Genomic DNA, 11,221 nt, shown 5'->3' with positions numbered 1-11,221 from the left:
AGTTAGTGGAGGCGAGAAAGCATAATCTAGTACACAGCATGCTTCTACGCCCTACAATAACTCGAGGGATTCGGGCCAAGATGAGAAATAAACCCGAGTCTCGCTGCACTCTTCTGCATAAGTGGGGCATCCGGCACATCGTTTGCCGGAAGAAGTCACCTTTTGGAGTCTCGGGATCGGACTCGTATAGCTCGTATAGACAAATCCGAAGTATCTTCTACATTGGTCGATATGCCTTCTTCCTTGTCGAAATTATGCATTGGCATGCTATCGAATCGTTCCATCGTCACTCCTTCATGCAGGCCCACTGTACGCCCGCCGAACAGCAAATCAATCTCTTCAAGGGATTTCTGCTTAGTCTCTTGGAAAAAGAAAAAAATGACGGGGAGGGAGACGCATAGGTCTAGATAATCAGCAAACCCCAATCGCCCACCAGTGGAAGTTAACACTTACTCCACGTCACAAACACGAAATAGAATCTCCATTGAATCCGACCCAAAGCAACGGGGGATATTTGATTCCAAAGTGTGGCTACAGCCCAGTTCCCAATGCCAACCGCAAAAGCGTTCCCTTTGCCGCGTATCTGCATTGGCATGACCTCGGCCATATAGACCCTGCAGCAAACAAATAATGAGCATTATCACTATCGTGCAATCAGGAATGAAAAATACTTACCAACTGCAAGGACCAAAAGACATTGAAAATATAATCGAGACTAGGAAAATAAAGAATACTCCGCCGATGCTATAACCGACACGGTTGCCCTCGGGATTCTGTGAGTTCAACGTCGCCTCACAGATTAGAGCAAGCGAGATGGCTACCGTGGCGAATAGCATGGGCCGAAGCCGCCCGACACGATCGAGAATGAATACTACAAAGAATAAATTGGCAAGCGGGCCGACACAGTTATAGATACCTGCGACAAGCGTGTTGCGGCTTCCTGTGATCCCAAGGGATTTGTACATGATTGTTTGGTAGTATCCAATCACGTTGATACCAGTCATCTGGGTGAACACCTGTACGGCAACACCGTGTCTGCAAAGTTGGTAAGTCTGGAACCAACTACACGAGGAAGTATAGATATGAACGAACAGTAATCGAGTCCGCCATTGGGGGACTGTGAACATGGCCATCCAGCCAGGTGCTGTGGTTTTCTTTTCTGCCTCGATTGCCATACGAATACCAGTATACTCCGACTCAATCCAGGCTGCATTCGAGCCATCAAAATGCAGTCTATGAAGAATAGTCTGGGCCTCGGCGTACCGCTCCTTCTCAATAAGAAATCGCGGCGACTCCGGCAAAAAGAACATGCCGACTCCCAAAACCAGCGCCGGCACAACCTGGAAGGCGAGGGGAAGCCGCCACTGCAATTGGCTTGTCGCTGGTGCATGGAGGGAACCGTAGCCCACCCATCTAAAGTTTGTATGATCAGCTTTGGTTTTCAATTGTCCCTAGGGTTTTAGTACATACGTGCTGACTATGAACCCCATGCCTATCATCTGCTGCGCCAGTCCCACGATCATCCCCCGAGACCGTGGGTGTGCACACTCCGCCTGGTACACGGGGACGGCCATGGACATCAGACCGATGGCCCAGCCGGCCAGAATGCGACCCACCAGGATCATCGAGAGATTCTGAGCAGCTGCTTGGAGTGTGGCCCCGATGAGACATAGGAAAGCGCCTAATTGGATAGTAGCTTTGCGGCCGAAGCGGTCCATGGTCAATCCACCCTGTAAGGACCCAATTATCGCTATTGAAAAGATGAGACTCTTCTCTTTGTCGGGTTTGCTTCGTGGGACTTACCTCCACCAGAGAAGGTGCTGTTGATTGCTCCGATGATAGCTGAAGTTTGCGTTGTGTTGAAATATCCCAGGAAATTGGGAGACTCGATCACATCAGTCATAACGCCCGAGTCATAACCAAATAAAAATGACCCTGTTGCCGCCAAAACAGCCACGGAGATGGTGAAGAGTCGACCCATTGGAGAAAGAAGAAAAGGAATCTCGGGATTCCGCGAATTACATTATGGTTTTGGGTATGAAAAAGAAAAAAAAGAGGCACTACGGGGGCCCAAGTATATTGATTTCTGCGTACCGTGGATGAGATTCCGCTTTCCCCAAAGTTCCCCCGAGTTTCATATTCCCCGCACATCAACAGTCAACAATCATCCCGTTTCATGAGATCCGAGGACTCCGATACAATATTGTACTCGATTCATATATCAAGTCGTCTCGAGTCATTGGCTGCGGACCCTTTTTTTTTGCTTTTGCCTTTCTCCAGTGTGATTTTCACCGGTGACCCACTAGGGCCAGGTAGGACCAGACCCTGCCACCCTTTGGAGATGGACTGCGACAAGATGCAACAAGATGCGACGTACTACGGTGCAATATAACATTCTTAATGTCCTGGTGCGCATTCTTGAAAATAAATTCCGATAGATCACACATTCCACGCGCACGTGAAGAGCTTCCTCGTGGGGTCACGTGAGGGCGCGTGGAGACGCGTTTAGAACCTTGGAAAGCAGTTCCAAAGTGTTTACATTGTTGCTTATATGTGCGGAGTAGCCCTGGAGGTGCTATGTGAGAAGATGCGACCAAATTGCCAATATTTCAATTGTGTCTAAATCACGAGAACGGTATATGTAATAAATACTGTACTAGCTGCACTTACTGCACCTACTGCACTATAAATTCTGTAATTGTATAGTGGGGAATACCTGGGAATCTAGATCATAACGCGTCCAAATGGCAATCAAAGGCAACATTACTAGGAGATAAAATTAGGACTTAGATCTAGAAAAAAAAGATCAATATCAACTATAAGTTTCTGTGCTTGGGCCAAAGTACTAGGTACCTCGGAGGTGCACTTGGTTACTAGCGCGGGCCACGTTCTTTCTACTCCGCGTCTACACCGCGACGCGATTTGAAGGCCTTTTTCTGCATTCTGTACCAGCCTCACGTTTCCCATCTTTTTCTTGTCTTCGGGGTTTGGGTGTTAATCACTTTTCTTTTCTTTCCTTCCGACCTCTCCATGCTCTCTTAACCTTCATTATGACTGACACGGAGCCTTCGGTGGCGATCTCATCTTCGCCCTCTCTCCCGGCCACCGACTCCAATCCTCTAAACTACGCTTTCCTCGTCCATTCCCAGAAAACCCTCACACAAAACCTTCCTCCGCGTGTTGACAATAAACTGTTAGCCCGCCAAAAGCGACGGCGAACTAGGTATGTATGCTATCTTGACCAACACGTGGTTGTCGGTCCTCGGTACTATGGAACGCGTCAATTGACCCGATTTGTACTATTCTGCAGCCCGGAGGACCACGCCATACTCGAATCCGAATACCAGCGGAATGCCAAACCAGACAAGGCAGCTCGCACAAGTATCGTAAACCGCGTGTCGCTCGGCGAGAAAGAGGTCCAAGTATGTGATGCCAAGCACTCACACACAAAAACCACTTCTAACTGACTCCGCACAGATTTGGTTCCAAAATCGCCGTCAGAACGATCGTCGCAAGTCCAAACCACTTCAACCTCACGAACTACTCGGCCCGCGGTCGGGATTACTTGATTCTTCCGGTCAGCCTTTGAGTGATGATAACGCGTCGGCGGAGCCGGGGTCTTCAAGTGGGGCAGAGCAGTTTGACACCAACGAACACCGCGAGGAAATGGCATCAAAATTGTGGCACGGGGGACTGTTGAATTTCTCCGATGATTCGGACCCGTTGACTGGGGATAAAGATGAGCATGAGTTACCACAAAGTACACAAACAAGCGTGGCGACAGAGGGCCTCGAGGACACACCCCCGACCACACAGGAAGAGTTTTCCCAAGAGGCGAACCACTCCTCGGAGGACTCTCTCCTACCGGTTCCCAAGAGAAAACGTTCCATGTCGGATATCAGAGGCGACGGTGAAAATGATCAGCAGGCAGCAAACACACAAACCACACCAACCAAGTCACCGCCATCGTTGAGACTGTCAATGTCCTTCGATGGAGAGGCCATGGTACGCAAAGAAGGCGAACTAACGCCGTCTCCACCCAAGAGCCGCAGTGCGCTTCGCATTGCGATGTCGTCGGATGGAAAAGCGGTAATTCGCGGGGAAAACGAACCCTCGCCATCAAAGAACCGCGTGGCAATGTTCTCAGTTCGCCGAACAAAAATGTCAAGCCTGCGACGGAGCAGCAGTGCTGTCTTCCCAGCTACGCCGCGGGCAGGTGTAGCTGTGGCCGAAAAGGACCGGGCTTTCGGTCGCTCTCGCGATCCCCGTAATTGGGAGTCATTCTGTGACACAGACGCAAGAAGCGCCCTATCAACACCGAGCAGTGGACCGAATGCTTTTTCCCCAGGTCTCTTCCACTCTCGCAGCCAGCGCTCATTACCACGCAGTGCTTCCGGTCGGCACGGCTTTGCCGCCAACGCCGACCTTACAAACACACCTATCTCCCAGTCCATGGGCGAAAAAAGGAGGAAGCTAGCTCGTACTGTTTCATCTATGGGGCGACTTGAGACCGGACGCAACAAGGCGAACATGATCACCTCCACCTCAAAACCGTCCAAACCTCTCTTCTCCAAGGCTGGCAAGTCGAACCTGGAAATGGACCCTGGTGACTCTGACAAGGAAAATTGGGTTCCGGGCACTCAGTCGGCAAATATCCGTCGCCGGAACACATCACATGCATCACGGCCGGTCCTGCGTGATGCCAACCGGAATCGCGGTCTCGGTATCTCAACCAATGGAGGCAAGCGCAATCGAGCACTGCAAGCCGGCTCGCAAGGCAAAGTCCCTGATATCAGCGCAGAAGTCTCTGCTTTTATGGCTGGTGGCTCGGGCGATAGTCAAGAAGATGATGACCTTGATTGTGTCCAGGGTCTGCTGTCGTTGAGCCAAGGGGCCTGGCGATAAGGAAGGGATACAAGATCATATAGACATTTGACATTCCGAAGCGCCTCCGATTGATTGCTGTCATCTTTTTTTTCCTTTGTGATTGAATTTCCCTATGTTCGGAGCCCTGTATCTTTTTTATTTTCTCTGACTTCACGATTCGCGACATGTGCTTGCAGGTGGTTCCTCGCCTGTCACGTGTTATCACTAATCCTGGAATGAGTATAAGTAACGACCTGAAATACCACTGATTTTAGTATTTTTCTATAAAGCATGAATACAAAGTATGATTCAACTGGCAGGTTCTACTATGATATAGAATGTAGAAAGTGTATTCGTGTCGTACGCATTTGTTCTTTGGATTGTTGCCTGAAGATGCCCTAATCTAGACCTTTTAGACCACTCTACACCAGACATTGTACACATTCCCATCCGTCATATTTAATGTTCTATCAGTGATAGCGTCTCTTTTCACATATTTTTCTACATATTCTATTAGGTATATTGCCATTCTACGTAGGAATAGTATCTTGTTAAAGCCATTCCTACCTCTACCTAGATTAGATATTCAATATCCAGGATCGAGCCTATAAGCTTCCACCCCGCTATAGCACTGGTCGTAACAATGTAGACTTTCATAGTAGGAATAAGTTTAGTTTTAACAAGGCTAGTTCCTTTGCTTATTGGATCTGTCATTATGTATTTCAATTCCTGAGTCTAGAATAAGATCTCTTCAAAGCATATATCATATGAAAAAAATGCATTTGACCCCTGGTCTCTATACCCCTTCGCACAACTTGAATCACTCGGTACAGGTACACTGCTTATAGAGGACCACCTAAAACACATCGCCTTTCAGTCCCACACTATCTACCGGTTCTGTTCAACTCATGAATATGCCCCCCAGCAGAAGGCAAAGGATCATCCCTCACCCCATCACCACCAACATCCAAACCGCGCCCCTCGCAGATCAACCTGGCAACCCTCTCCCCGCTCCAAAACGCACCAGTAGTCGTCCCAAGCGCAACAAAAGGCGCCGTATGCTCACCAGCAAACCACAATCCCCTCACCGGCCCAATCCCATCCCCAGACCTCAAAACCTCAATATCTCTATCCGCATCGACAACCCCAACCTGGAAATTACAATAAGATCCATTACCCGCATAGTCATCTTTCTGCCACTGCGTTGCGAGGAATGCCGTCGGCGTACAGTCTGCAGACTCCGCATCGTAGCCCGGCAGCCGGGAGTAGAAAGGTTGCAGGGTCTGGTTCAGGGTGTCGCGGTATTCAGGGGATGAGGGGTGGAAATTGGAGATTGAATTTATGATCTCTGCGCCGCTCTCGCCGTATGTATAGAACAACAGGGTTGGGTGGGCGTGTGGGGAGGGCAGGGCGGCGAGAGAGAGACATTCCTGGTTCCATTCTATGTGCGGTGGATGGGGGGCGTAGGTGGGTTCGAGGAATTGGGCGAAGACGGTTGGTTTGGTGGTATTGTCTTTGTCACTAGCTGTGGGTGTGTGCCAAAAGGCGCGCGGGAATGTTACGTAGACTTTTTCGAGTCGGCCGTATGAGATGCTGTTTATTGCTTGGAGGAGGCGGGGCGGGAGCTCGGGTGAGAATGCGCTTGTGTTTTTCTTGAGCCAGCCTAGTGGGCAGGTCACGACTACTTCGTCGAAGTCGTATGTGCCTGTCGTGGTTGTTACGGTCACCTGGTGGTTTGTTGATTGATTGCGATGGGGCGCTTTGATGCTCGTGACGGGCTCGCTGAGATGGATATCAGCTTGTTTTGTTGCGGTCTTTGCAACATGTTCTAGGATGCGTTTGTATGTAGACGCCACGACGAAGTTGCCTTGGTGGATGTTAGATGTTTGATAGAACTGAATGAATCCCAGCACTTACTCCCGTCAACACACTCCTCTAAACGGAAGAACTTCAGACTCTGCCTGTCGGCTTGATCGCCGACGTATGCGCCCCAGAGCTTGCATGCATCTAGACAGAGGTCTTTCTCTTCATCTGAGAACTTGGTCTGTTGGACTCGTTCGCGGACAAAGTCAAGCAAACTTTTGTCGGCGGGTATACTCTCTCCATGGCTATTACTATACTCGAATGCCTCCGATATAGTTGTCCACACAAAATCTTGCACTTTGGCACTAACGTCATCATGAATGGGATGGCCTTCTCGGGAGAATGAAACATGTTCGCCACCCTCGGGGTCATATATGACTGTCCCTGTCGCTTCCGCGATGGTCATAATGGGGTTCTCCCCTGAGCCATGAATCCAATTAGGCCCCCTAGCTTTGAGCGTTAACTAAATCCGTATTGGTACTTTCGTCGAAGTAATAATCCGATCAACATGCATGGGTACATACAGATCCACCACGTGGGCTCCAACTGTTGATTGGTGTACCTAGCCGACGAAAGTCAAACCATCTTAGCTTATGCAGCTTGGACCGATACTTGGGAGCCATACTCTACCGCCAATTCGATTTCTTGCTTCTAGGATTGTTACTCGGGCTCCATTTTGAATCAGGATGTCAGCGCAGCGGAGGCCTGATAGGCCAGCGCCAATGATTCCGACGTGGGGCTTTGAAGACATGGAATAGTTTTGCCTGACAATGCGACTTATATACTTGATAGGGTGGGAAAAGATGGACATTGCAAATTGAAGATTCTGGACAATTTCGGCGGGGCATGGATGATTGGTTCCCGCTTTATCACCTTATCTCCGTCCAGACTGACAGTTTTGACAGTTACGATGTACTTGATAGAGATATTGTTTGGTGTACAATATAGTCTTGAAACTTTACTGTGTCATTGGAAATCAAAGAGTTACAATGGTACACTCTGTTGACGATGGCACCGTAGCAAGATAAGAAATAGCTATGCAACTGGTCAAACGGCCTACAACATGAAGCGGAGACGCAATAGCCGCTATGAAACTCCGGTGGCAAAAACGCCTTTTGAAATGATGAGCAAGGACAGTGAAGAATATGTACGGACTTGAGGTTAAAGAAAGGGTATCAATGGAGTTCAAAGAAAAGAGCAAAGCGCCACGGAGAAACAGAAAAGGCCGATAACGGGTAGAGATCAACTCCACCAGGGACAATGAATGGTATGTAGCATGTGAGCTTCGGTGGATGCTCGGTCGCAGGGAGGATAGCCTGCATATGGGTACCGGATGAGATTACCAGGCACTCTAGTCTTCCCAGATGGTCTCGAGGTCGAGATCCTGCCGCCTTTCGGCACCGCAGACACTCCATCGCTTGCGTTTGTCGCTCCGAATTGCATAACCAGCGCCTCCCCCGCGGGTTGTGCCGAATGAGTTGGGGGCATCGGAGGTTCCCCGTCGTCGACTGGCATTGCTGGCCGCATCGGCTGCATCAGCGGCGGCCTTCAATTCGGCGATCCGGTCTTCTTCCAGGGCCTCGTTCTCAGCGTCAGGAACATCGGGGATAGTTTCCAATGACGAAATGCTGGGGCTGCGGGAGCGAAGACTGGTCGGCGTCGAAGGGATGGACATGGATGAAACGGAGGAGGCCGAGTTCAGCGGGTAGGATTCATTGTACTTTCCTCCCAGAATTGGAGGTGAAGGCAAGGAGGGGCTGCCGATCGAGTTATGGAAAGGAAGGGGTGAGGTCGGACGCAGGCGACCGATGCGGGGGAATGTTTGCGCCATCAGGACTGGAGAGCCTGGCTGAGAGGAGGGCGATCGTGGAACGGTTTCGAGTTCTGCATTTTCGGAGATTGTTTCTGAAATATTCAAGGACCCCATGCGGGTTTCGATGTGATCTTCAGTGCGCATCTGCAGGGGTAGGTTTCGCTTTGCGCCTTCGACGGGTGCCCGACCATTGACGAAAATGTATCGACCCCGGGAGTCCAGCCCTGGGGAAGAATAGGCGCGCGTCATAGACGGCATGCCCGGGATTCCCGCCAGTGAACGAGACCGGAGATGCGATCGAGTCAAAGGGGATCGGGTCCGAGGTGGTGCCGGTGGTTCGGCGGATAGGGAAAAAGTGATCATGACGTCCTCCTTTTTTGACTCCTGAATCTCATTCCCGCGGGGACGCATATCTTCGGGCTCCATTTTGAAAGAAAAAGGGGGGTTGAGGAGATTCACCCTGGCATCCTGACATAGAGCAGAAGTAGAGAACTCTTGAACCGGCCAAGAAAGGCCAAGTGTGAAATTCGTGTCAAAGATGAAGGAGAGAAGGGGGAAAAAAAGATGAAGAGAGAGCCAAGGCCCAGAACTTTGAGAACGTGCTTGTCGATCTGGCGCCCTACGCATACAATCCATTATAGAGCCTCGTAATCTTTTTCTTTTTGTTACTTTGTTTATCTCTTCTCCTCCATTGTCTCGGATTTTTTTTTTTCTTCTTGTTTACTTTATTCATGGAGATTCCAGTTCAATTATTTCATAAAAGTAAAATAATAGAAAAAAAGGCTTATTGTTAAAAGATATAGGGGGAAAAAGAATCCGAAATAGAGACTCCAAAATGACTCCAAAAATCAGTATACCTATAGTGATGTAGGTACGTAGATTAAAAGATCAGATCTAGATTCCGAATTAACACTTGGCGTCCCTAGTTGCTGGTCCCATCAATCTTGGCTCCTAACGTTGTAGATTCTAAGGCTACCGTTCGATCTAATTAAAGCACTCAAACGGCGGGTACCTCTTCCGAGGTTCCGAAGAGGTATCATTGGGAAACACAATGTCCCACATTTCTTGATGCCATTGAAAACAAAATGAATTACTCCTGTCGATGGAACGCGACTTGAAATCCTATCATCGGCGGCGAGCCCTGCACCTCCCACCACGCCTCACTATGACTGCTAGCAGTGGAAACAACATGTCGAATTTCGCGCAACCGGTTATCTAGCTGTGCTAAACAAAAATTGATCTCATTTTTACTATTTGGAACTACTGAGTTTTCTGATATACAGCTCTGGCATTTGGCGGCGGGAGCTCCCATCCATAAAACTACCCGTTCGAAGGGGCAAATCTCATCCTGAATGCGAGGATTTTGGGAAATTGAGTATAATTCCTCGCAGCATGCTCGCGCATAGGTTCTCGGAAACTTTCATCAAAATCCATCTCTTCTAGAGCATCCATTATTAAGCCTGCGCGAAAGAAAGGTGCAAAGAGCTCGTGCAAAGGTCGGTGGAAGCAGAGCTAAATTTCGTCAGCATGTGTAGAAGCATAGAACTAGAGAGAAATAAAAGATATTCGCACCGGTGGCTGTGATCCTGGATCATCAGAAAAGAGCAATTGTCTCGCTGGGGGCACATTGAGATAGCGCCTCAGAACAAGAGAACGGTCTAGTTGGCGTTGCCCAGTCGTCGGATCTTCACGCACTGTTATCTGACGATCCGCGCCCGAGGTGAAAAATAGCGGATGAAGCAGCGTGGCAACAAAGCTATGGGAGTAGAACCAACTAAATCAGATACTTTCGAGCGCTGATTGTACGTTATGGTATCTCACTGACCGGCCATTTTGCTCTAGCAGCTGCTTCACATATACCGCTAGAGGCTCAATGTCGTGGATATCCATGATACCCATGTTCATGGTTATGATGTCAAACTTCTTCGTCTTTTCGGGAGAAGTCAACACCGGTTACATGAAAGGTGAAGTCAAATCAGCTATGCCATCAAGGGATTCCACTGACAATTGGGCCATGGCTCGCAACAAAAAGCTCCCAAGATGACTGATCTGTCACATCCAGAACCTCGAATGATATTTTATCTTTGGGCAGTCGTCCTCGTTGGTACCAATCGCGAGTTCGGATACGAGCCTGCTCAGTCATCGCCTTCGAGCCGTCTGTGGCTACCACCGAGGCGCCTTCTTGGGCCAGCCACCGGGCAACCAGACCGTTTCCAGTCGCAAGATCTAATGCGCGATCTTCTGGTCTGGGAGAGACCAGTTTCTTTAGGACGGGTAACTCCAGCGCAGAGAAATATTGGTTTCCGTCGTCTCCCATGGTTTCATCCCAAGAAGCGGCGTGAGCCTCCCAAGGCAATAGCGACGGGTTGTTTGAGTGATGGGTTTCCATTCTTTTGTATATCTCACGACGAATTGCGGTTTCTTTTAGGAGGGCTGGATATATTTGAATGAGAACGCAGGTAACTATGCCGAGCGGGGTTTTCCTATTCTCCCCGGGGCCTGGAGGGTCCTTTAAGTCAGCTCGGCTGAAACTAAGGCGCTGATCAACGATAACTAATGGATCAAACTACTCCATACAGGCAACTAATTGATCAGGAAAAGTAATTGCCAACCTTTTTCAGTCACTGACACTCACCCTATGGTCTGTGTGTAAATAAATCACTTTCACCGTAATTCTTT

At 49.2% G+C, this 11,221-nt stretch overlaps 5 protein-coding genes across 5 annotated transcripts; 1 reads left to right on the top strand and 4 right to left on the bottom strand.

Moving 5' to 3' along the window:
• Positions 1-155: 155 nt before the first annotated feature.
• N7529_008734 (sugar porter family MFS transporter) lies at positions 156-1,981 on the bottom strand (the record flags this gene model as incomplete). The annotated part of the gene is made up of 6 exons (XM_057244261.1): positions 156-403; positions 454-614; positions 676-1,035; positions 1,093-1,413; positions 1,471-1,750; positions 1,804-1,981. The coding sequence occupies 6 exons, from the start codon at positions 1,979-1,981 to the stop codon at positions 156-158; spliced, it is 1,548 nt and encodes a 515-aa protein (XP_057095799.1).
• A 1,069-nt stretch (positions 1,982-3,050) lies between these two features.
• Positions 3,051-4,905, top strand: N7529_008733 (homeobox domain-containing protein; the record flags this gene model as incomplete). Its single annotated transcript, XM_057244260.1, has 3 exons — positions 3,051-3,223; positions 3,311-3,422; positions 3,478-4,905. 3 exons carry the CDS (start codon positions 3,051-3,053, stop codon positions 4,903-4,905), a joined length of 1,713 nt encoding a protein of 570 aa, XP_057095798.1.
• An 845-nt stretch (positions 4,906-5,750) lies between these two features.
• Positions 5,751-7,135, bottom strand: N7529_008732 (uncharacterized protein; the record flags this gene model as incomplete). The annotated part of the gene is made up of 2 exons (XM_057244259.1): positions 5,751-6,733; positions 6,784-7,135. 2 exons carry the CDS (start codon positions 7,133-7,135, stop codon positions 5,751-5,753), a joined length of 1,335 nt encoding a protein of 444 aa, XP_057095797.1.
• Positions 7,136-8,080: 945 nt separating this feature from the next.
• Positions 8,081-8,968, bottom strand: N7529_008731 (uncharacterized protein; the record flags this gene model as incomplete). Its single annotated transcript, XM_057244258.1, has 1 exon — positions 8,081-8,968. One exon carries the CDS (start codon positions 8,966-8,968, stop codon positions 8,081-8,083), a length of 888 nt encoding a protein of 295 aa, XP_057095796.1.
• Positions 8,969-9,862: 894 nt separating this feature from the next.
• On the bottom strand, positions 9,863-10,931 carry N7529_008730 (uncharacterized protein; the record flags this gene model as incomplete). The annotated part of the gene is made up of 4 exons (XM_057244257.1): positions 9,863-10,054; positions 10,115-10,298; positions 10,368-10,471; positions 10,548-10,931. The coding sequence occupies 4 exons, from the start codon at positions 10,929-10,931 to the stop codon at positions 9,863-9,865; spliced, it is 864 nt and encodes a 287-aa protein (XP_057095795.1).
• Between the last annotated feature and the right edge of the window lie 290 nt (positions 10,932-11,221).

The sequence above is a fragment of the Penicillium soppii genome (genome assembly GCF_028829465.1).
Source record: "Penicillium soppii strain IBT 18220 chromosome Unknown utg000006l, whole genome shotgun sequence".
Classification (NCBI taxonomy): Eukaryota; Fungi; Ascomycota; class Eurotiomycetes; order Eurotiales; family Aspergillaceae; genus Penicillium; species Penicillium soppii.
The sequence above is the reverse complement of the archived record's forward strand: the minus strand, read 5'-3'. Positions and strand labels throughout refer to the sequence as shown.